Source organism: Caenorhabditis elegans, chromosome IV, assembly GCF_000002985.6.
Source record: "Caenorhabditis elegans chromosome IV".
NCBI lineage: Eukaryota > Metazoa > Nematoda > Chromadorea > Rhabditida > Rhabditidae > Caenorhabditis > Caenorhabditis elegans.
In genome coordinates this window covers 4,360,724-4,386,556 of record NC_003282.8, presented here as the reverse complement: position 1 = coordinate 4,386,556, position 25,833 = coordinate 4,360,724, and the positions used below count along the sequence as shown (strand labels likewise).

Sequence of the window (25,833 nt, the reverse complement as noted above, 5' to 3'; positions counted from 1 at the left end):
CAAAGATAACAAAAACCGTATCAAAAAAATTTCAAATTTTTAATAGATATAATGATAATGATAATTCGACTAACCAATGTGAAAACAATGAACAATGAACAAAAAATAACAAAAAAGGGGGAAAATTTCAAAAAAAAAGTAACAACTCATAAAAAAATGACGATAAAAGGAGTAGGGAAGTGAGAAAAACAGTTTTCGAAAAAAAGTAACAAAAATGATGATAAAAAGGTATAAAGTAAAGTAGTAACAAAAAAACAAGAATATGACTAAATGTGTGTAGTTTGCAGTCTGTAGTTTGTAGCCTCTCAACTATGATGTGTCGTCGTCATTTCGAACCATTGACGAATCGATTCGGCAATCACCGATGGTAGTTGTTGAACTGATTTGACGAGAGCGTAGAATGGGAACGGGAACAGGGCGAGGTATGGCGTGAGTACCTGCAGGAAAAATTGGAAATTGTCAGCAGTTTTATGGGGGCAAATGGCAAGAGAATCGGGGGGTTTTCGAGAAAAAAAAGAAAGTAAATATTGTTCTTTGTAGTCAAATATGATCAAATTTCACACATTTTTTTGGGAATTTTAACACGAAAAAAAGGAAAAATCTTCAAAAATTGGAAAATTTATTGAGTTTTGAAATTTATTTGCGAAATTCCTTTCGAATATTTTGACCTAGTTTCAATTTTTTGTTTCATTTTTTAAATATTATTTTAAACACAATTTCTCACATTTTCAGACAGTTTTCCGCAAAAAATTATTTAAAAATGTGAAATTATCGATTTTTAGGTCAAAATTGAAGCGAAAATCGTCAAAATGCCAAAAAAGTCTACTGAAATTTAAATTTCAGACCTAAAAATATACAAATAATCGGCCATAGAAGACTGAAATAACGAAAAAAAAACTTTTGTAATTTTAAAAGCAAATTTTTGCTGAAAATCCTATAATTACCGTAACCTCGGCGTTTGTTCAATATCGAGAATGGAAAATTACCAGTTTTTAAAAAATTAAAATTAAAAAAAACGTTTTTTGTAGTCAAATATGATCAAATTTCACACATTTTTTGGGTATTTTAAATGAGCGGCAATTCTAGAAAATGGTCTGTTGCACCATGTTGTTCCAACATTTTTACAACTTGAAATTAGTTTAAAAATATGAAAAATCACTCGATTTATTTGAAAATAACATTAATTTCAGCTGAAGCCTTCGAGAAAATGCCCAGAAATGGCTTGAAAGTTGACTAATTTCGGCAATTGTCAACTTTCTGGCCTTTTTTGAGCAATTTCTCAAATTTTCAGTCGAATAAATGTCATTTTCAGATAAATCAACTAATTTTCTATACTTTGACACTAATTTTGGAGGAAAATGTTGAAAATGCATGGTGCTACGTCACCTCGAAAACAATTTTTTTTTCAGAGTGTAACTTCAAATAAAATGGAAAATGTATATTTTTTTAATTGGATTTTTCTTTAAAAAATACCCATAATAATCTAAAACTGGGATATTTTTGAAAAAAAACATATTTCCAGTCAAAAATAGCAGATTTCAACTGAAATCGTCTGATTTTGAAATTTTAAACATGCCAATTACAAGTTTTGGGTGAAAATGTTGATTTTTTAAACCAAAATTGGCAAATTTTCACTAAATTGCCCCGATTTCTAGCTAAAAAAATCCTGGAATGTTGAAAATGTGATTTTTTGAATGAAAATTTGCGAAATTCTATCTGAATCAATTTTTAGAAAATTTTCGGGTTAAAAAAATCGATTTTTCAATTTTATTCGATTTATTAGTTTTTTAAAAATTAAATCGTTCAAAATAACATCTGAAAAATTTTTTTCCTAAACGATTTTTGAAATTTTTGGACATTTTTACTTAAAACAAAACCGTACCACTTTATTATCCTTAAACGATGCAACCGTATGATCTTCAATCGATTTCTTTCCCGAATCCAACACAATAAAGAGCACAGTGACACCTTGAAGAGCCGAATAAAGAGCTCGAACCTTATCAGCACCCTGTGATAAAGCACCTCTTCCATCTGAAATCACAATGAGCATTTGCTCAGAAGTTCCCGTTCTCATCTCGTCGAGCTGTTGCTTGGCAGTTTTCAGGAGCAATAAAAGATCAGTTTTCTTCTGCGAAAATGTCATTTGTTTGAGCATTTCAATGCTACTGCTCGCCGAAGCTTCTCCGAATGGAATGATTGTATTGACGTCGGCTCCGAATGAGCACACAGAGACACGTCCAGCATCACAACGTCGGAGAGCATCTTCCACAATGCATACGGATTCACAAGTGTTTTGATGGATTCCGTTCTCGTTCATTGATTCGGAGTCGTCGACGGCGATCAGGATCTGGAAGAAAATTAGAATTGTATTTTTTTAAAACTTAAATTATCATATTTTTCTATTTCTGAATTTTTCTGAATATAAAACCACATTTTTAGAACTGAAAATGACAGTTTTTGACTGAAATTTTCTAATTTTGAATATTTCAGCGGGCAATAGATAAAAATATTGATTTTTTAGCGCCAAAACTTTGAATAAACATTTTTTTTCAATAAATTCGAAGAAAAAAACCACTTTTTTTTATTTTCAGAATTTTCAAAAAATCAAATTTTTAGCCAATTATTTCGAAAAAATACTTTTTTCAGAAATCAAAAAATGCAATTCTTATTAAAAAATTTTAATCTACTTCAAAACTCACTTTTTTGAAGAAAAAAAAACAATTTTTCGGTTAATTGACGAAACATTTAATTTTTAATTTGAAATCCTAATATTTTTGAGAATTTTTTTTAAAATTCAATTTTTATACAAAAAATTAAATTTTTGAGACATTTTTTTGGGTTAATTTACGAAAAATCAGATTTCCATTTTGAAAATGCACTTTTTCGAGAAAAAACAGAAAAACTTCCAAAAATTCGAAAAACTCAAATTTTATAGTAATTTTTCGGTTTTTATTTTTCAAAAAACCGAAAAATTACTATAAAATTTTTTTTCCAAAAATCCATAATTACCTGATATTCTCTCTGCGCCCGCTTCGTCCTTCTCATCCAAATTCGATCTTTTCGATATTCACTAGCAATATACGGAATAAGCCGTCTCATATTAAGCCTCTTTCCACTTCGATAGTCTCCTTGCATCTTGTTGGCTCTTTGTGGCTCAAGGATTAATCTCAGATTCTCGGCGAGCTCAGCGGCGAGCATTCCAACAGTTCGGGACATTGCAGCCCATTGTTCGTCGGCTTTCGAGTTGGTTGGACGGTCACTGGGTCCTTGCTGGGAGCTACGTGGATCTTGATCTTCTGGATCATCGATCATTCCTGTCACCAGGTCTTTCGTAGTTTCCTCGATCTGAAATTGTGGGAAAATTGAGCAACTGGAATTTGTTTTTAATTCTGAAAAAATTATATTTTTTCGTCAATTTTTCGAAGAAAAGATTTATTTAACAAAAATTTTAAATTTGATTTAAAATCTAATTTTCTAATTTAAAATTTCAGATATTTTTCAGACATTTTTAAAGCTTAAAGTTTATGTAAAAATTTGCCAATTTTTAAGATCCATTCAAAAACCGCTTTTTAGCAAAGAAACTTATATTTATTTTTTACACCAAAAAAGATACAATTTTTTAAAGATGTTCTTCGAACGATATATTTCAAAAAAAAACTAATAAATCGAATAAAATTAAAAAAATCGTTTTTACCCAAAAATTTTACCAAAATTGATAGTTTCAGCCAAATTTGATGGAATTTCGCTAATTTTCACTCAAAAAATCACATTCATTTTCAACATTTCAGAATTTTTTAGTTAGAAATCGGGGCAATTATGTGAACATTTTCCAAAAAAATTGACTTTAAAACTCGAAATTTGCCCCAAAAACTTGTAATTGACCTGTTCAAAATGCCAAAATCATCTAATTTCAGTCGAAATCTGGCATTTTTTCTTCAAAAAGTTCTTAATTTTAAACTATTTCGAGTATTTTTAAGAAAATTCTCAAAAAAAAACATGGAAGTTTCCATAAATATTTGAGGTTACGTTGCACCATGTATTTCCAACATTTTTCATTGAAATTTAGTGTCAAAGTTCAGAAACTCTTAGTTTATCTGAATATTTCGTTTTTCAGCCTAAAATTTCAATTTTAAGACATTTTTCCTCACCACATGGAACATATCATGCGCAGCCATATGAATATGCGCCTCCTTGATCTCCTCAGCATTCTCATCCTCCACCTCTCCACCATCATCCTCCCCAGCAGTTCCTTCCAGAGCATCCTTGAGCTCTCTTCGCTTCCTCTTCTCCTCCTCTCGCTTCTCCTCCCGCTTCGTCTGCCGAGCCTCTTCAATCGTTCCCTTTCCAACCATCTGTCGATCGGAAATCTCTGCATTCTCCATCTGCTGTCCCGTCTCATTCTCCTCTCCATCTCCCATTTCAGCCTCTTCCATCGGAGCATCATCTGTTGCGAGCTCTCGTTTCCTCTCCACTTTCTCTTCGTCATCCTTCTCCTTTTCCTCATCCTCTTCCTCCTTTTCAGCCTTCTCTTTCGGAGCTTCTCCCTTACTTCCATCTCCATTCGGATCCGACTTGCTCTTTCCTTCTCCCTTCTCATCCTGATCCTCTTGATCTTCCTTCTCCTCCTCCTCAGCCAGGCCACCATCAGCGACATCCTTATTATCATCCTGATCATTCTTCTCACCACCCGTGCCTTGTTCCAGAGCTTCATCCTCCTTCTTTTGCTCTTCACTATCCTCATTCTCCTCATTCGTCTGGGTGGGATCTTCGAGCTCCTGATCGTTCTGATCTTCATTCTGATCTTCTTCTCCATCTCCTTCAATAGCCTCCTCATCCTCCTTATCCGTCTCATCACCATCATCCTCATCCTCTGCCTCATCGATTTCTCCTTTCTCAGGGATCTCATCGTCCTTGGAAGGGTCGGAGGTATCCATCTGATCCTCAGGCCGCTCATCATTCTCGCGATCCCGTTCATCCACATTTTCCTGATCATCATCCTCTTCCACCTGATCATCCTCCTTTCCATCTTCCTTCGGATCTTCCTTGGGAGCCTGAGCATCATCCTCCTTGGCAACCATCTCATCAGTCTGATCTTCCGCCGCTTCCTGCTCCTGATCCATATTCTTCTGCTGATCCTGCTCCTCTTTTTCCTCCTCATCCCACATCTTCGGATCCAGCTGCTTCTCATCCTCCTCCTCAACATCTCCCATTTGATCTTCAACATCTGGCTCTTCATCAGACTCGTCCTCACCATCATTCTGATCCCCCTTCTCGTTCTTATCGATATCCTGCAGATCTTCAGCAAAGTCATCCTCCATATCAATCGGCTTCTCGTTATCATTCTTAGCCTCATGCTCCTCCGAATCCACCGGTTGCTCATCCTCAAGACCTTCAATCTGTCCAGTCTCCTCCATCTCTTCAGTGACATCCTTAGCATCCTTGGCAGTTCCACCTTCTCCAATTCCACCTCCTTCTCCACTATCATCAGTTTGTCCTTCTCCAGATTCTTGCTTCTCCGCTTTAGGAATCGTGTTCACATATCCTTTCTCATAGAGTTGCATAGTCATCGAGAGCATCGCATGGTAGAACACGGAGAAGAATCCCAGGCAATTAGTCAGCTGAATCACACTTTGCTCTACAATATCCGCAGTGATTCCGGCGAGCTCGGCGAGCCCTTCCAAGTTCTTCCGACGCTTTTCTCCGCTGCAATGCTCCTCAACAATCGATTTCAGACTTTTCACAACTGCTTGAATATCACACTGCTTCAGAACATCCACAAGAACCTGAATCTGATCAAGAGCCTTGTCCTCTTCACCCTTCTTAACTCCATCCAGCTTCTTATAGATCCTTTGAACAAGCAGGAGCAGTTCTGTAACATCGGTTTCCGATTCTTCAGCAGCTTCAAAAGTATCAATCTTCTTCGCCCATCTCGGAATTTCGTCGAGAAGCTTCACAATTTGAATTTTCTCAGTTTCAAAGAATCCAGAGAACAGTTGAAGATCCGTAAGAAGCTCTTGAGAATCTCCATTGATCTGAGAAATCCATGTGGTGTAGGAATTGTAGTCTACAACGCTGAACGTCGTCGAGAGCTGATCATTGCTTCGTTTCATATTTCCAATCAGTGTCGACAGCTTTTCAGCCCATTTTGTAAGCTTCTGAGCAGTCTCGTCGGTTTGCGAGAGCTTCGAGAGTGGGTGTAGGTGCTCTTTGGTTCGGATGAATTCTGAAAATTTCAAAAATTTATACTCTAAAGCTCTGATTTAGTCCACAAACCATCTGCATTCGCTGGAATCGCGACGAGTCGTCTCTTGATGGCTCCGATGAGCACTTGAACAGTGGAAATCAGGCCTCCGATCTTTTCAACTCGTCCTTTCACAATTTCATGATCAATAATCCAGTCGCTTCTCTGATTCTCACTGATAATTCGGAGCTCTTCAGAATGCACACGGATCTCTGCGACTTGTGACTTCCATTTTCCAATGTTTTCTTGAAGAGTGATCATGTAAACCATTCCGTACTCTGAAAATTGGGCTTTGGAAAAAATGTTTTTAAAAACCTAAAAAATGAAAATTTTTGATTTTGTCAAATTTTCAGTGTTTTCAGAGAAATTAGGAAAATCAGAATACATTTTTTATCTCGAAAAAACCAGAGGAAATACTGAAAAACATTTAAAATTGAAAATTTTCGACTTTTTTCGGTTTTTCTAAAATCCTTATAATTTTAATTTAATATTTTTTCGATATATTCTAGAAACCCGTAAATTTTAGAAATTTTTATACAAATTTTTCGATCAATTGTCAACAATTTTCGATGATTTCTCTATTTTTTTAAGAACAATTTTTACAAATTTTTCTCAATAAATCAATTAATTCTGAGTTTATCCGAAATTTTTTGAGATTTTTAAAAAAATCAGAGGAAGGACGGAAAAATATTTAAAATTCAAAATTTTCGACCTTTTATCGGTTAATCCAAAATCCTTATCAGTTTAATTTAAATCTAAAATTTCTAAAAATTCCTGGTTTTCGATTTTTTTAAAAAATGTCTCTTTTTTTCACTTCAAAAGTAATTTTCGGGCTCTACTATTTCATTTTTTTTGCAGAAAATTGTCTTAATTTTTTGATTTAAAAAATTAATTTTTGTAAATGAAATCTTATGAAAAAATCCGAAAAATCGAAAATTTTAGATTTTCCTAAAAAATTTTTTAAATGAAAACATTATTAGAAAACCGTAGAAAATAGAAATTTTTCGATAAATTTTCGATGATTTCTTTTTTTTTTTGTAGAAAAATTCGTTAAATTTCTCTTAATAAATCAATAAATTCCGTATTTTTTTTGAGATTCCAATTTTTATATATTTCCGTTTAAAAATCCAATATAATTACCAATCATTCCACTCAAATGCTTTCTCGTCGATACACCGACTTGTTGATCAATCTTATTCGCTTTTTGAATCACAATATTTCTTCCAGAAGCACAAATTCTCATCTCTTTCTCACATTCTTCTTTCGACACGATACCCACAATTGATCTTCGATTGATATCTTCCTGAGCTAAAAGTACAGCTTTCCGGGCATTCAAACCAATCGCCTGTGACTCTTTAATCATCATTGCTAGTTGTCGTTGTCGTGAATTCCTGGCGTATCCCTGTTGCTTCTCCTTTTCCGAATCTTCTCCGATATAGTTGATCATCGTACGGATGGCTTCATCGGCTGCCTTCGTTTGCTCAAAGAGCTCTTCGATGGCTGACGTATCGCACAGAATTGATACTTTCTCGGTAATCTCAGTGGAGAACCTCTTAACTTGCTTGATCCTCTTTTCTAGATCTTCTCCATCTAAGTGCAATTCTCTCACATTTCTTTGCTGGAGAACCTTCCGTTTCCACTCATCAACCTGAAAATTAAGTATTTAGAAGAAATTTTGCTATAAATCATAGCTTGAAGGTGGAGTGCCGAAATTAGAGACTTTGCTTTTTTAGACCAAAATTGGTCCAAAACTACCGAATTTCGTAATAAAAAATTCCGGCAAATCGGCAATTGCCGAAAAATTTTGGAAAAATTGTGGTTTTGCATTTTTTTTTTTGTTGGAAATTTTAGAATTTTGAATTCAGAATTCGACTACATCATCTTTAAAGGTGGCGTGCTGAAATTTGAGACTTTGTTTTTTTAAACCAAAATTGGTCCAAAACTACCGAATTTCGTATGGCGGTTCAAAGTTTGAGAAAATAAGGCCCATTTTCAGCTAAAATCAAAAAATTTTCCAACTTCTCGGTGTAGCAACGTCTGGAACCTAATTTTTATTTATTTATCACTTTTTAATAAATATTTTGGTCTTTGATTGGGCGTTTATTCGTTGGTTTAAGTACATTAGTGGGGCACAAAATGTAATTTTTATTTGTGCCCCAAAGACTATAAATGTACTTAAATCAACGAATAAACGCCTAATCAAAGGCCACAATATTTATTAAAAAGTGATAAATAACTAAAAATTAGGTTCCAGACGTGTGTGTCTACACCGAGAAGTTGGAAAAATTTTTGATTTTAGCTGAAAATAGGCCGTTTTTTCCAAAACTTTGAACCGCCATAACTTTTTTTTTTGAGAAATTTTCAGAACGTCTCATTACGAAATTCGGTAGTTTTGGACCAATTTTGGTCTAAAAAAGCAAAGTCTCAAACTTCGGCACTCCACCTTTAAAGATAGTGTAGTCGAAAAGTTCTGAAATTTCCAAAAAAAAGTGCAAAAACACAATTTTTCCGAAAATTTTCGGCAATTGCCCGTTTTCCGGCAAATTCGGTAATTTGCCGGAAGTTTCTCATTCCGGCAAAAATCGTTGGCCGCAGACCCCTGATTTAAATAAATAAATAAATGAATAACCTTCTGAAGAACTCCAAAATCGTCGTGCAACTCTACATTAATCGCATCCTTAAATCTCCGAACAATCTTGTACAATTGAGCATGCGCTTTCGTCGAAGAGACTCGAATATTCCAAAGATTCAAATCATTATACTTGACAACTTTCAAATAATCCTTCAAGCTTTTCTCCGCCGGCTCACGGGCCTCCTTAAGCTTCTGCTCAACTCGTTCAGCAAAGATTCCAAAGTGGCGAGAAGCAGCCTCGAGCTGTATAGCCAGTGGCTTTTTTCCAGCAATTCGAGCCCATCGGGACAGAGATTCAACAGTGAGCACTCGAGTCGAAAAGTCTACCAGCGTCGCATTGTGCATCCACTCAATACTCATCGGAATGATAGCTGCTTCCATTTCAGGCGTAGAAGCTTCAAAAAGTGACTCAAAGAGCGGGAAAGCGACGAGTTGAGCACGTTGTTTAGCTTCATTTTCACAATTAATCAGGAGACTCGACCAGCATCTAACTTCCATCTTTTTCCAATCAACTAACAACTTTCGTAGTTCTCCAAGAGGGTCTCGAAGCGAATTTGCACGATCTGCCATCATTTCCCATTGCTCACATACTTCGATGAGATTCTCTATTTGAGTGGCCACTTTAATATGTGGAGTTGACACAGAAACAGTGAAAAACTCGTCAATCGTCTCGATAATAGTTTTCAACGCAACAACTTCTGGCCATCGTTCCAGAACTTCTTTTGTTCGAATCGAAAGCTTCTCAAGGATCACAGCGACACGACGACATTCACGGAGAGAAGAGTTTCGGTAGACGTCGATGATTTTCGTGTCCTCACCATCTCCACCATCATCAGATAATCCTTCATGGGCGGCTAGTACTTCGAATAGTTTTTGATCTCCGTCTGGAAAAAAATTTGAATTTATTGTAGATTTTTGGAAAAAAACAAAGATTTTTGAAGTTTTTTTCAAAATAAAAGACTACAAATACTATTTTTTAATTAATAAATCGAAAAACAAAATATTTGATTTTTTTTGAAAATTGTTACCATAATATTAAACTTTTTAAATTTAATGTTATGGTAACAATTTTTCCGATTTTTCTGGAGATTTTGATGTTTTTCAGCAAAATTTGGTCATTTTTCCTGAATTTTGGAATATTTTTCTGCATTTTTCGATAAGCTGCGCCATTTTTGAGTGAATTTTATAGGTTTCAAGGCAAATTTTCGCCGAGAAAATCCAATTTTTAAAAAATAATTTCGGTTGTTTTTTCCTCAATTTTGCCGATTTTGGACAACTTTTCTTAATTTTTTTTTTGCAATTTCCGAGATTTTTCATCAGTTTTCCGTATACGGCTTAATATTTTTTTGGAATTTTTCGATATACTTTGCCGTTTTAGAGTAAATTTTAGGAGTTTTAGTCACTTTTTCAAAAGATTTTTGACATTTTTCAGCGAAATCTAGTCCTTTTTCTTGAATTTTGTACTTTTTCGTAAATTTTCCGAATTTCTAATCAATTTTTCGCCAGAAATTCCGTTTCTTCAAAGGTTTTTTGACGTTTTTTCAGCAAAACTTGGCGATTTTTCTCTCGGCTTTTGGACTATTTAGCACGTTTTTCAGCTAAAATTGACCATTTTCGACCGAATTTTTGTCCATTTTGTGCTCAAAATGTGCAATTTCTCACCAATACACTGGCTCCACGTGGCATCATCAATCGGAATTGCTCCAACCTCACTCATCACATATCTCATCCAAACCATCGCCATTTCGTACCGCTCGTCCGACTTTTTTCGGCTTTTCTCGTCAACTAACGATGATCGCTTACGTTCCACTGACTCCAACAACATCGAGACATCACAATCCGGCAGAACCTGAATCAAAAATGTCGGTTTTTTGATTTTCATTAAAATGTTAGCCTAGAAAATTAGATTTTTGCCAAAAAATTTAAGAAAATTAGCGAAATTATTTTTGAAAATCAGATTTTTGGCGAAAAATTGGTTTCAAATCATTGAAATTCACTCAAAAACGGCGTATTTTATCGAAAAATGCAGAAAATGGCCAATTTTTGCTGAAATTTTTTTTTTCGTAAAAAAAAAAAACTTTCAGAAAAAAAAATTTCAAGAATTTCTTCTGTAACAGCAATTTTTTCTGAAAATTGTTACCATAATCCGACTTTATGGGACATTTTTTTGACGTTTTTCAGCGAAAATTGCTCATTTTTCTGCATTTTTCCATAAAATATGCCGTTTTTGAGTGAATTTCAAAGATTTGAAGCCAATTTTTTTGCCGAAAATCCAATTTTCAAAAATAATTTCGGTAATTTTTCTTCAATTTTTGCCGATTTTGGGCAACTTTTCTGAAATTTCACAAAGTTTTTCGAAAATTGTTATTATAGTCCGATTTTTCGGGAGATTTTTGACGTTTTTCAGCAAAATATTGGTCTTTTTTCTTTTTCGAAAATATAAACATAATTTGACGGATTTTTTGAACATTTTTTCCGATTTTTTTTCTGAACCTGATGATCTTGTTCATGATTCGCAAAAAATTCCTCCAAATCCATCTCATCCTTCTCCTCTTCCGTCTTTGTTCGATACACAAAATCTTTTTGCTCAGCTTTCGCGATATTCTTCTCGTACCACTTTTTCCATTGTGCTCGTGTCCATTGAATCTCGATAATTGATGATTTTTCATCGAGCTCCGCGAGCCGACGCCTCACAACTGCAGATTTCAACTGAAGTGGCATTGGAGAACCGTCTCGAATTGCCCAATTGGTGACTTCATTGGAAATTAGTCCAGATGAGCTTGAAACTGTCTGCAGAAATCGTGGGAAGGCTGATGAAGCTGTTGCATGTTGCCGTTTGGCTTCTTGTTTCCATTTCAGAGCAATCTCGTTGAAAGCAATTTCGACGAGTAGGAGACCGGCGATGAATGGCATTGAGACGTCGACGAAGGACACGAATTTTCGGAGTATACTCTGGAAATTGGTTTTTTCAAATAATTTATTATAATAATTTTTCTATTTAATTATTTATTATAATAAAAATTTATAATAATTTATTCTGGGGTAAATTTTACAGGTTTTAGAATTTTTTTTCAAAAAAAAAAACCCAGTTTCCACAGGAAAAAAAAAGGATTTTCGGTGGTCCATTTTTATCAGAAAAAATTTATTTTTTTTCCAAATATCTGCAGTTTTCTCAGAAAAATCTAAGTTTTTTTGGGTGAAAATGTCGAGTTTTAACCGAAAAAATCAGATTTTCCGAGCAAAATTTTGCAGTTTCAGCAATAAATCTGATTTTCTGTGCAAAATTTTGCCAGTTTTCACAGAAAAAAAGCTAATTTTCTGTGCGAAAATCCCTAGATTTTCTTAACTTTTTGAACAGTTTTCTGAAATTTCGAGCTGATTATGGTAGAATTGATCAAAAAAAAAATCAGAGAAACTCATAAAATTGCCATTCTTTTTGCTCAAAAAAGTGAAAAATCAGTTCACAAAACCGAATTTTCGCTGAAAAAAGACAGAAATCGCATCAAAATCGTCGTTTTTTTGATTAAAAACCACACCATTTCGGCACAAAACCCCGAAATTTCTGGCTAATTTTGTAATGTTTTCCTTACAATTCTGAAATTCTCAGCGCTCATCGCAAACGACTTGATCCTCGCCAATCGAATCGTCATCATCTTCTCATTGGACTCTTCCTGGCTACTCTGAGCATCAGAAATCGACGATTTCGCGAGCTCCAAGAACGATCGAAGCTCCGAGCACAGTTGATTGTACTGGGTTGCCGATTGTCGATAGACCACTGGCTGCTGATCTCCTTCCTCCGATTCCAGCTCGGCGAGCTCTTGACGAAGATCATTCAATCCTTGAATAATGACTTGAGATGACGAGTAATCACAATCTGGGGATTGTCTGCCAATGAGATTTCTCCATTCCGCGAGATATTTCAGTTGACGTTCAACGATTCTTCTCTTGGCTTTCACGAAGAGCATCCGTTCCTCTTCAAAGATCACAGGATCCAGAGTTTCTCTCGGTGGCAACGCAGACTCCATCATCTCAATTCCACGTTCCATTCCATTGGATCCACCTGCTCCACCAGCCCATCCCTCGATTCCAACTCCCAAATGCTCCAGAGCCTGCTTCAACTGATCACGAATCAACGAAGAGTTGACTGAAAGCCTCCAAAGCTTAGTTCCAAGCTCCTTGATCGGAAACTTTTGCAGGTGAGCAATGCTCAAATTCGACATTGTTGGATTAAAGTGAAGCGCGGAGAAGAACAGCCGAGTCGCCAGACAATGAGCTCCACCGCCGATCGATAGAAGATCGGAGACCAGGATGTTCTGCTCTTCCATCTCCTCCTCACTAAGCTTGCAGACTGCAACACTGGCACACAGCACCGCAGCTGTACGGATCCATCGAGCATTCGCCGAATCCTTCCATGACACTCCAGAGAACACATTACTCTTCTTGAACACCTCATTCTCCTGATCAACGACTCCACTGGACAAGAATTCAAATAACGCCTCAACACTGTCCACCACATTCCTCGATACTTCAATCGGAGAGATCGCAAGAGGCTTCTTTGCTTCAGCTTCATCATCTGAATCAACATCCATCATTTCCACGTCAGCGGACTCTTCTGTATCCTCTCCGAGAAGCTTCTCGATGTGCTCCAAGAATACACGAGTTTCGTCTTCATTACAGAATGGTGAGCACATTCCAAATTTCCTCCATCGATGGATATACTCATTTACAAATGTCTCATAAGACTCAGAAGTCCATCCTTCGTTGATCTTTCCGCTGGCGGTCAGGAGGGTTTTTGAGCTGAAATTTAGGATTTTTAGATAATTTTGCGAAATTTTAACAAAAAAAAAACAATTTTTATAGAGCGAAAATTTAGAGATTTTGGATAATTTTGCCTGTTTTTTTTTCTACAGATTTTAAAACGAAAAACGTACTTTTTGTGCTGAAATTTAGGGATTTTAAATAACTTTACGAATAAAAAAAATTTGTGAGCTGAAATTCAGCATAATTTAGAGTTTTTTTTCTATTTAACCGATCGATTTTGAACAGAAAAACCAAGTTTTTGAGGTGAATTTCAGATAATTTTGCGAATTTTGAACAAAAAATCGTTATTTTAAGCTGAAAGTTGGAGATTTTGGATAATTTTTCCTGTTTTTGCTATTTCACCGATTTCAAACTGAAAAACGTTTTTTTTTTTGAGCCGAAATTAACGAATTTCAATGTTTTTTCGTCAAAAATCAGTTTGATCATACCGAAAAAAATATGTTTTTTGTTGAAAAACAAAAATTAAGAATTTTCTTTTAAAAAATCTAGACGTATGAAAATATTGAATTTTCAGATTTTTCAAAAAGAGACGAGAAAACTATATATTTTATCTGAAATAAATCGATTTTTAGGAGAGAAATGATGTTTTTTTTTTTGAAAAATAGAGAAATGTTTTTTCGTTCTCGAAAAATCAAAAATTCTAGTTTTTCGCTTTAAAAATCTTTTAAAAAATGAAAATTTTAGCATTTTTTTTCAGTTTTTGACGACAAAATCTAGTTTTTTTCGAATTTTTTTCTCCGAATTCAGTCCGAATGTCCGTACCAATTGATTCCTGAAGTCTTGGCGGCTTCGTTCTTCAGATCGTTCCATGCCAAATAAATTGCAGCACATCCGGTTCTTGTCGTCAATTTTCGACGTGAAGCAGCTACCAGTAGGAGGTAGGAGATTGAAATGCACACTTCACGATATGCATTTGTGGAAATTGATGGGCTCGTTTTGAAAGTTTCAATAATTGATCGAACCAGTGTGGCGATTTGTGGAAGATTGTTGAAAGTGACGTCACAGGTGGCAATTTCGTCTGAAAAAATGCATCGATTCATTTGAAAAAAAAAAGATTTTCACAAAAAAACGATTTTTTCATCTTTTTTTTTGTCGATTTTCCCATATTTCGAGAAAATTTTTAGAAAAAAAATGTTTTCTTATGTTTTTTCATCAAAAATTGGAGTTTAATTGGAATTGGAGGTGGTATAGTCGTATTTTTTTTATTACCTTATTAGACTCAAAATTGTCTGAAAACACCGAATTTCATAATGAAGGTACATATTTAAAAATCGATGGACGGCAAGATTTTTAATTTTTTTGAGCCAAAACTCGCCGCCCATCGATTTTTAAATACCTTGATCAAGTTTAAAACGCAAGGTAGGCAACTTGTATACTCAAAATATGACAGTGATTTCAAAAAAATTGTTTCCAGCCGCTGCGACATTGACAAGTCGGTCAAGTTTCTGATGTTAACTAGTTTGAGGCCATTTTTTGAGCCGTCATAACTTTTTTCTGACAAGTTTTCAAGAAGTTTCATTATGAAATTTGGCGTTTTCAGACAATTTTGAGTCTAATAAGGCAATAAAAAAATTAAACTACACCACCTTTAAAAAATTAAATTTTAGCCGTTTTTCGATTTTTTTTCTGAAAAAAAGTGACAGCGCGCTCCACGGCCAACTAAAAATGCTCCGTCCCTAATCAATGGGTCTCGTTAGGAATTGGCGGCGGCAAAACCGTAAATTTTCAAGCATTTTTGTTATGCTGTCCGTTATTTTTAAATGATTTTTACTCCAACTCTATAAATTTTGACGTAAAATCATATTTAAAAAAAAACGACAAATGCTTGAAAACGTTCAAATTTACGGTTTTGCCGCCCGCCGAAAAATACCTAACGAGACCTAATGTTAAAGGGCGGAGCGCGTTTTCACTTCAAAATAGACATTATTCTGCGTTTCCATAATAATTTATACTAACATTTGGTCATTGTACTGCTTAGATGTTCAGCAGATCCATGATCAGCTGGAATTTTTGATATCATTTGAAGAATCCATTCAAAGAGCACAGCTCGGCTGAACTTTGAATCCACGTCTGTTCGAGATGCTGAGGAGAACGACGAATCAATCAGATGACGTTTGTTACTTTTCAGAAGATTTGCAGGAATTCTCTTGATCATAGAGTCTGAAATAGGAGAATCTTGTGATATTATCCGAGAAAAAATGGGGGTTTCTAGTTCAATTTAGGCATTTTTCAGGAAATTCCATTGTGAAAGGTAAAATTTTTTGAAAAATTTCTGGAAAATGGGGAAAATTGAATTTTGAAATATATTAATTTTTTTCTGAAAACCAATTCTCAGAGGGTTTCGATGAAAAACATATGTTCTTCTAAAAAAATTGTTATCATTTTTTTCCTGTAAAATTTAAGACTACTGTATTTTATTTTAAAATAAAATTTTTGAATTCTCTCTTTACACGCTTCAAGAAATCAAAGAAAACAACTTTTTTTTTTTAATTTCACCTAAATTTTCAGTATTCTCACTTGAAAAATGGGCTTTTCTGTTCGAAAATATATCATTTTTATACAATTTATTGAAATTTTCTCATGAATTTTGCTGTTTTTTCCCTATTTTTTGAAGATTATATTAAGGGTCTGAAATATAAGAATTTTGAGATATTTTCGAGAAAAAAAGGGGGTTTTTAGTAATTATTTCAAAAGAAAATTTCATTTTGAAATGTAAAATTTCTGAAAAATGAGAAAAATTGCATTTTTTGAAAGGTTTTAGATGAAAATCATTTTTTTAAAAATTAAATGACTGTATTTGTATGCAGTTTGAAATAAAATTTTTGAATTTTTTGTTCACAAGCTTCAACAAATCAAAGAAAACCACATTTTTTCAAAATTTTTTTTAAAAAGAAAACTCGATTTTTACTATTGTTTCCGAGAAAATTAATTTTTTTTTCAAATAAAAAATTACGAAAACTTTAATTTTGGTATTTCCCCCTTTTTTTTTGAAGATTAACATTTTTTTAATTGAATCTTTCACACCTTATGAATAAAATTTTTTTCTGTAAATTGTTTAAAAACCTGATTTTTTATTAAAACTTAAAAAAAAGAAGATATTTTGATTTTTTCTAATCATTTTCTGAAAATAGGCATTTTTTTCAAAATATTGGTTTTGTGCATTTTTTTTCAATTTTCATAAATAATTATGCATCCAAAAACTCCCTTACCAACAGCAGCGGCTCCAAAAAATCCCTTCAAATTCTCCAAAAGATTCTGAAGAATCCAAGGGCTCGAGGAGAGGAATGTCATGAGAATTGCCTCAACATTTGCAGTTTTCGTGTTAGCCGCAGCTCGTTGCCACGTCGAAATCCAAAACTTTTCATATTCTCCACTAAGATTGCAAATTTCCAGGATTTTAGGTGCAATCGCAAATTTTTCAACGAGAATCTCTTCTTCAATTTCCTCATTTTCTTCAATTTCCTGATCTTTCCAATCTTTCTGAGCAGCTCCAACAAGCTTTAAAGCAAGATCCATCGAAAAATGCTCTCCATTCTCTTGTAAAAGTGCCGCCAGGTGAAGTTGCTGCTCCACTGTCAAGTCTCGAGCAACAATCCTGCTCAATTCAGAGCTCATCTTCGATCCAACCACAGTTCGCACATCATCCGGCCATAGATTCCAACCATCCTCGATATAAATCTCCACACTTCGGTTTCTCATTGCTCTTGAGATCTCTCCAACTCGGGCATCCATCGACAAGAAAACTCGGAAATCCGGATGAGGTTCCAGTGGTTCGTAAGAGTTCTGACGTTCAGCTACGACAAGCTTTCCACCACTTTCAAGACACGAATTCAGACGATCTAGGACGGCGGCACTGCACAAGTTGACATCTTCAATGAGAAGCCAATCACCGTGAAGATAAGCATCAACGAATACAGAATCAGTCCATTCGAATCGCATCGAGCTCTGATTTGCAATGTTGAGAACATCTTGAATCTCTTCAATGTTTCCAATTTCAGAAAGAATCAGTTCAACTGTGGCTTCAAGTTTGTTAAGATCTCCCGCATTTTTCACTTTTTCAATGAAAGCTTCCGGTGCTTCTTTGTGCTCCAAAATCTTGACAATCTGCTTCTTGGCAATCGGAAGACAATCTTCATCGACAACTTGCTCATAACTTCCAATGAGCTCTTGAGCATCCGTGTCAGCGTTCAGAGCAATAGTTCGGAGACGTTTTCCACATAGGTTCGCGACATTCTCGATTACAGAACGCTTTCCACAATTTCTAGGTCCAACGAGCAACGCGAGCCAGTTAAGCTCAACGCAAGTGGCGATTTGGTGCATCAGAATGGTTTGTGAGGCGAAAAGTCGGTTTTCTAGGCTTTTTCGAGGGCTCTGCACTCCAAGTTGCTGGGTTTTCCGTTTCAGCGAGCATTTTCCGATTCTCATCTCCTTCTCGTCTACGGTGAGATTCAATGCCTTCGTCACAAGCTTCTCCTCCATCATCTTCTCAAAAATCGATCTCATCAGCTCCCGATCCTCCTCCCGACGGGTCCGTGTCATATAAACCAGCTCGAATGCTTCACCAAGTGTTCTTCCAGCCGCCAGCAAGTCATACCATCTCAGAAGATCTCGTAAATTGAACGAATGAGGGCCTCCACTAAAGCTTCCGGATATCTGCTCCAGCTGCTCACTGATCGCCACCATCGCACTTCGCTGCTCCGTTCGCAGAAGGCTCTTCTCATCAACTCCGTTGAGCACAATTTCAATGTCATTCTTCGTCAAATCATTTGTATAAATGTTTGTGAATCTATTGATAAATGATTTTGGAAGAGCACGTCGATTGCCTCCCTGAACCCGAGGATTCTGGCAAGCGAAGAATCTGCAGTTGGATGTCGCTGGAATCTCGAATTCCCTGTTCAACTCGGCAATGTACAGAACTCTTCTATGATCGAAACACGCGTTGAGACCTTCGAGAACCGATTGTGAAGCCAGATTCATCTCATCCAACAGAATCCATTCTCCCTTCTTAATCGCCTTGAGCACTGGACCATCTTCCCAACGGAACGTCATAGTTCCATCTTCAGTTAACACAGGAACATCACTTCCAAAAAGATCCGAAAGATCAGTTTGATCACTGAGATTGAGCCGGGTAATCGGATTTCCGGTGAGCTGAGCCAGCGCCATCACTGTCGACGATTTTCCACAACCTGGAGCTCCTTCGAGAAGAATCGGTTTGCTGATCAGAAGTCCTCTGGCGATTCGGTAGAAGTTTTCAGCACAAGTTGGCGCTTTTAGGGAGAATGCTTTTGGAATTTTGGGGGTCACTGGTCCGAATGGAACACGGAGATGTCCAACGTTCAGGTGCTGTGAGGCATGTTCAATGAGAGCATCCTTTTTGGCTTCTCCAATAAACTTTTGCACATCCGAAAGCTGTCCGAGTAGTTGTGTTTTCACAAGTTCCGAGTGAAGCTGAAAATTCGAAAAATATTATAAATACGATGAAGATGTGAAAGCCTACCATAGTGAGAGCATCATCAAACACTTCAACCGGATCAATGTGAAGACGAGTTGTCAATCCAGCCAACGAGTCGAGAAATACTGCACAAAGAGCATCTTTGATAGCAGTCGTGTTCTCAATTTGAGCTTGCATCGCGGAGGCGTAGAGTTCGGCACACGCAACAACGTCACGGACAGAAGGAGCATGTCTGAAAATTATATTTTTAAAATTCGATTGTTTTACAGCAAAAATTCGGCAAATTTTTGAAAAGTGACAGCTTGGGGGAGTAGAGTTTGTGGATATTTTGCTTAAATAGACTAAAACTGGTCCAAAACCACCGAATTTCATAATGAGACTTCACAAAAAATTTCCAAAAATTTCATATAGCCGGTCAAAATTTCGAAAAAAGAGCCAAATTGCAAAAATCCGAAATTTCGCACATTTTTCTTTGTCACAGCCGCTGGATTTTAGTTTTTCTGAAATTATCACCCTTTAATCCTTATTTTGATAATTTATCTCGCGGAAATTCGTTGATTGAGGCAACTTTTAGGCCGATAGACATCCAATTTTAATCATTTTTGGATGTCTATCAGCTAAAAATGTGTCTCAATCAACGAACTTCCGTGAGATAAATTATCAAAATAAGGATTAAAGGGTGATAATTTCAGAAAAACTAAAATCCAGCGGCTATGACAAAGAAAAATGTGCGAAATTTCGGATTTTTGCAATTTGGCTCTTTTTTCGAAATTTTGACCGGCCATAAAAAATGTTTGGAAATTTTTTGTGAAGTCTCATTATGAAATTCGGTGGTTTTGGACTAGTTTTAGTCAATTTAAGCAAAATACCCACAAACTCTACTCCCCCTCTGAGGAATTAGAGGAATTTTTGAAAAAAAGTTTTTTAAATGCACAATTACTGGTTTATTCGATCGAGGATTACAGCTTTTTTGAAATAAAAACGTTACTTTTAAATGGGACACTGCAAATTTTTTTGTAAAATTATAATTTTTAATGGTTCTTTTTTTGAAATTTTTTCGGAAATTTTTATCGGAAATTTTTTCGGAAATTTTTTGAAATTTTCTGAAATTTTTGAAAAATTTCAAAAAATTTCCGAAAAAAATTTCCGAAAAAATTTGCAATCTGTTTAAATTTATTTTTTCCCCAAAACAAAATACCTAAAAACATGTGAATATTTCCCAAAAAACACGGCAATCCACGAGACAATCGTGGTGGCTGTCCTTGTCGGCGTAATCCTTGCCTCTTCCCTCGTCGCATCGACTCTCGCGAGCCTCTGATCGAAAATAGTGACAAGTTCCGATGTTGTATAGTCACTTGACGTCCAAACTTCCGTGAATCTGTTTCTCAGCGCTTTCGATAGTTCCTTCTTTCCATAGTCTCCACCTGGATTCATTGTCGCAATCATTTGGAATCCGGGTTTCGACTCGACAACTTCAGTGTCAGTTCCAGCATCGGAAAGGAGAAGTGCTCGATCTTCTTCGAACAGTGGATTGAGTCGTTCCAACACTGAATCTTCAGCAAGAGAAATCTCATCAACCAGTAGTGGAACACCATCTCTCATCGCACTAATCACAACTCCATCAGACCACTCGAATCCTCCATCCTGCTTAGGCCTCAGTCTTCCCAGAAGATCAGCAGTTTCAGTTCTCTCATGACAATTGATACTCCGAAGTTTTCCTCTTCCAACAACTTCCGACAGTGTCGTTTTACCACCTCCAGTCTCTCCAACCATCAGTACAGCCTCGTTACGGAGCCAAGCTTGCTCCGTGAGCACCAGCATTCTTCGCATTCCAAGTGTCAGCACAACCTTTTCAGTGATAACATCTCGTGGCATATAGGGAGAATCCAGTGAGAATAGAGCTTCCTTGTCAATTTTCCGTTTGATAACTTTCTCAAGTGTCTCTACAACTGTGACGTCATCCTTCTCATTTCTACATCTTCCTGCGAGCAAGAAATATCCATGATTTACAAGGATTTGAAGCCAATCATCTGTAGTTTCATCTGTCGTCATACGTTTTGCCCATCGGAATACATCTCTCAGAGTCATCAGGCCATCTCGAGCCGAGAAGAGTCCTGACAAGCTTCTGCGATTCCGGAGCTCATTGAGCACTTCAATCATTTTCAGCGACGCGTTCGGTGGGACTCCACATCTGGCACAAACCATCTCGGAGAGCTCTTCAATTGGCAAATGATGGAAGCGGAGGACGATGAATCGAGACATTAGAGCTCTTGAGAGCCGCTTTCTTCCCGCGTAAGAGCCGGCTGGATTTTGAGTGGCGAATAGTCGGAATCGAGGATGTGCTTTGATTGTTTCGTTGATTTCCGGAACGAAAAGCTCACGATTGTCGTCGAGAAGCTGAAAATGAGAATAAAAATTAATGTGTAAAAACATGTTTTTTGTTGGTAAATACGATTTATGGCTTATTCCTCTTTTCGGCAAAAATTTATATTCAAAGTTTTTTCCGGCAAAAATAGTTTTTTTTTTGGTTTTTTGTTGCAAAAATGATTTTTTAAATTTCTTTCTCGGCGAAAATCGATTTTTGAGGTTTTTAAAAGGGATTTTTAAAATTTAAATGACTTTTTCAATACTTTTTCTATATGAAAATGGTTTTTTTTCTCGGGAAGAAGGACATTCTTTGCGTAAATGAATTTTCCCGTCCAAAAACTTGGGAGTTTCGGACCAAAAATTGATTTCTAAAACGAATTTTGCTGGAAAAAATGGATTTTTAAAAAAATTTTCCAGCAGAAAAGGCAATTTTCTGTTTTTTTTTCACTGAACATAGCTTACTTTTTTGGCAAAAATGGAATTTACTTCGTTTTTTTTTCACAAAAATAAAATTTTTGGTTTAGTTTTTTGTCAAAAATTTTTTTAAAAGGTTTTTTCTCGGTTAAAATAACTTTTTTCGAACCAAAAAACTGTGTTTTGTGAATCGCTGTTTGGAAAATAAAATAGCGTAGCTTAGCCATTTTCTTTCAAAATTTTGAAATTTTTAGAGTGATTTTTAGTTTTTTTTCTTTGAAAATTTTGAAATTTTCCGAAGCAACTCTGATTTATTTTTTAAACTTTTTTCCGAATCGCCTCTCCTTACCCTATTCAACGCCTCAATGACATCAGTCGGCGCCAGATTGAGCTCATCCAAAATCACCCAAGAACCATCTCGAACCGCCTGTACCAGGGCTCCCTCACGGAATACCAGTCGTCCTCCAGCGTCAGCAACATAGGATCCCATATACTCCTGAACATCCGTGTGTTCGTGATTATTAATCCGAACAATCCGGTTTCCAGTAGCCTTTGACAGGTGACACACAATCGACGTTTTTCCGGCAGAGGTCTCACCTTCGAGAAGGATCGGAAACCGGCCACTACACACAATTCTCGCGATTTCAGATAAATTTCCTTTGACTGTTTTAGTGATGACGTATTTCGGATCGCTTTCCGTCAGTTGGGTGCCCTTTTCCACGTAGTATCCACCAATCTTCACATAATTCTCCGGATGCTTGGGAACTGGCATAACTCCGACTTTGAATCGAAACGCTGCCTGAATCTTCACCGTCATCACCTTCTTCTCCTCACTCTCTAAATTCGTCAGGAAAGCCATTGAAACAGCCTCGTAAATCGATTGATCTACACTTCCGAACATGTTGTCAGCGGTGAAAAGTAGTGCTCGGCAGAGTGTACGAAGTGAGTAACTGGATGGATAGAGCTGCTTTGCAGAGAGGTAGAATTTGACAAGATTCTCAACAAATTGCTGAGATACGGTTGGAAGATATGCAGAAACAATTAGCGAAAGTTGATGTGGATCCGCAGTTTCAGAGACGAAAAACTCTGTGAATCTGGTACGAACTCCTGGTGGAAGTCGTCGTTTTCCAGCATCCGTCGCTGGATTCATACACGCAAAGAGTCGGAAGTTCGGATGAGTTCCAGGAGCCGATAAAGCATGAACAATTGCATCTAGACACTCTGGAGGTGCCAAGTTGATCTCATCTACAAGAAGCCAATGTCCTTTTTCAGCAGCTTCCAGCACTGCTCCCTTTTGAAGAGCAAACGGTGCAGCTCCCTTTTCCAATCCATCTCTGATCTGACGAGATCTCACGAGTAGTTCAGCCCATCGTTCATCCTTTTGTCCTTTTCTTTGAAGAGCTTTGCTGGCTGTTGCTTCAACGAGGCTCAGATAATCCTTGAATCTTCCCGAGGAAAGACACTTTTCCAAATTGTCAATGAATTTTTGATTGTTTTTTGAGTCAAAGTTTTTGGTGAAAACTTCCATGTAGAACTTGGTGAATGGCTCCATCAGCCTGCCGATCGTAGTTGGCTTGTATCCTTGAATGAGCTCATCCGAATCAGACGTCGGGCTCACATTCACCACGTCCAACGTGACTCCGATCAGGTCAGCGACCGCCTGGACAACAGACGTCTTTCCGACTCCAGTTTCTCCGACGAGAAGGAGCGGTTCGTTATGAGAGACACAGACGACGATCCGTTCCATCAGTTGAACGACGTCACGGGTGTGACCGAGTCGATGTCGTCCCGTCTTGATCATTGACATTTTTCGTGGAAGATGGGCTCGGCCAACTGATACAACTTTTTCATCGTATTTCACTTCTGGCTGACGGACTGAGAGATGAGTGTGCACACGGTCTTGGTTAACGTTCAGAGATGCGGCAATCTGGAATTTTAGATATTTATAGAAGGATTTCTAGGTTTTTTTGCAAGAAATTTCCCTAATGTATGAATTTTCGCTAATTTTTTCTTGTCACAGTAGCTGGAATTCAGTTTTTTATCGTGTTATCACTCTTTGTTTCATATTTTGCCCATTTATTCGCCGATTTAGGCAATTTTAGACATTTTTTTTAATGCCTTTCGACTTCAATGTTCCAAAATCGACGAATAAACGACCAACGGATGCAATAAAGGATGATAATTCAATAAAAACAGTATTCCAGCAGCTGCGAAAAGTAGGAGAAAATTCAGATTTTAGCTAAATTCGGCTCTTTTTCGAGATGTTTTTTTCAGAAATCCCATTATGAAATTCGGTCGTTTCGTTCCAGTTTTAGTCTTTTTGAGCAAAAAATTTCCACAGACTGCGCTCAAATAAACAAATTTCTCCATGAGATTTCTTACAAATTTCGAAAAAACGGCTAATTTTAGTTAAAATCTCAAACTTTTTCCAATTTCAACGCTCGAAAATTGACTTTTATTCGATTATTGTCATATTTTGTTCGTTTTTCTCACATTTGTTCGTTGATGTAGGTACATTTATAGCTAGCTAAGTCTAAAAGCTAGAAATATACCGAAATCAACGAAATAACGCAAGAAAAGCGAGCAAAACATGACAATAATCGAATAAAAATAAGCTCCCGGACGGAAACAGTTGGTAAAATTGGATACTTTTGCAGAAATTAGCTGATTTTTTCAAAATTTTGGCTTTTTTGGGCACTAACAATATTGCATAATTGAGAAGACCGTTGTCTTGGATCGGCAAGGCACCAAACATCAATCAGCTCCGCAAAACTCTCAACATTTGCAGAAATATCCGGAAGAAGTGCCAATCGGGCACAGCCACGTAGGAAGTCTCTGAAAATCAAATAATTAAGAAATTAATTGCTTTTATAAAGTAAAAATCCCCCTACGTTGATGTCATTTGTCTCGAATTTCCAGTTCCCGGAACATTCTCAATCTTTCTAAACGTGGAAATCAGGGTTCTGGCAAGATGGGCGATCCTTGGGAAGGCTTTCGACGCGAGACGCTTCAATTCATCATCGGTGAGCTGATCGACGCGAATTCGAACTGGAACGCCGTCTAGAACAGCGGCTTTCTTTCCTTTTCCACTCATTGTTGCAATAATTCGAATTTCTTCGTGAAAATGCGAGGATTTGTCCGATGTCGATGCATTTGTTTGACGATGGCTTGCAATGTCGACGATTTTTGAGATTACATCGGCGTTTGCTGCGTCGATGTCCTCGAGAAGTACAACACCGGGTGCTTGGAGCCACGTGGCGAAAGCAGATTCCTTCCAGACGAACTGGCCGGCAACTTCTGTGCAGTGATAGGATCCGAACAACGTCTGAAAATTGGTAATTAAATTATTATTCCAAATTTAAAGATTTAAAATACCTTAGAATCAATTTGATCGCCCATCTGCATGATATGCAGCGGAAGTCCCAGAGTTTGTGCGGCATAGCGTCCCAAAAATGATTTTCCACAGCCAAGCGGTCCTTCGATAATTGCAAAATGGTGATTTCTGATAGCAGCGACTAATTGATTGCCTAGAACTTCGCGAGTCGGTAAGATCTCCAATGCTTTTTCTGCAAATTTTAAAATTATTCAGAAATTTTCCAAATATCAAAATCTACCTTTCTCCTCCAACTCAGCAGAACCCGCTTGAACTATTCGGAAGTTGTCATCGAGAAGACGTTTCTTTTGAAGAGACACTTCGATTACTTCCAGATCTTCGTTTGTTTTCGAATTTGAGAGTTGCCGTTTTCTGGCTTTTCTTTTTTCTTTACTTTTATTTCCCATTATAATTAGTACCCTGAAATATTTGAAAATTTTTGCAAATTTTACAGGAAAAATATTAAAATTAGCCTAAATGGGAACAAGAAGTGAATAAAAATTTCAGATTTTGCAACAACAAAAAAACTAAAA

At 36.6% G+C, this 25,833-nt stretch overlaps 1 protein-coding gene and 1 non-coding gene across 3 annotated transcripts; both read right to left on the bottom strand.

The window, feature by feature from the left end:
- Nucleotides 1-25: 25 nt before the first annotated feature.
- F55F10.1 lies at nucleotides 26-25,720 on the bottom strand (the record flags this gene model as incomplete). 2 transcript variants are annotated; one of them, NM_001380187.2, is made up of 20 exons in its annotated part: nucleotides 25,542-25,720; nucleotides 25,303-25,493; nucleotides 24,819-25,252; nucleotides 24,630-24,762; nucleotides 22,277-23,854; nucleotides 20,345-21,543; nucleotides 19,192-19,378; nucleotides 16,904-19,142; nucleotides 15,651-15,854; nucleotides 14,457-14,712; nucleotides 12,464-13,670; nucleotides 11,367-11,825; nucleotides 10,536-10,722; nucleotides 8,871-9,757; nucleotides 7,382-7,889; nucleotides 6,274-6,519; nucleotides 4,149-6,223; nucleotides 3,010-3,345; nucleotides 1,883-2,347; nucleotides 26-437 (listed from the first exon to the last, which is right to left on the bottom strand). In NM_001380187.2, the coding sequence occupies exons 11-20, from the start codon at nucleotides 13,562-13,564 to the stop codon at nucleotides 306-308; spliced, it is 6,396 nt and encodes a 2,131-aa protein (NP_001367899.1). In that variant the 5' UTR covers nucleotides 13,565-13,670; nucleotides 14,457-14,712; nucleotides 15,651-15,854; nucleotides 16,904-19,142; nucleotides 19,192-19,378; nucleotides 20,345-21,543; nucleotides 22,277-23,854; nucleotides 24,630-24,762; nucleotides 24,819-25,252; nucleotides 25,303-25,493; nucleotides 25,542-25,720. The 2 variants fall into 2 exon arrangements, with proteins under 2 accessions (NP_001367899.1, NP_001368166.1); NM_001380186.1 differs by having other exon boundaries at nucleotides 306-437.
- Y24D9A.12 lies at nucleotides 2,593-2,650 on the bottom strand. The gene has a single exon (NR_053090.1). It is a non-coding gene; the product is annotated as an Unclassified non-coding RNA Y24D9A.12 (non-coding RNA).
- Nucleotides 25,721-25,833: the final 113 nt, after the last annotated feature.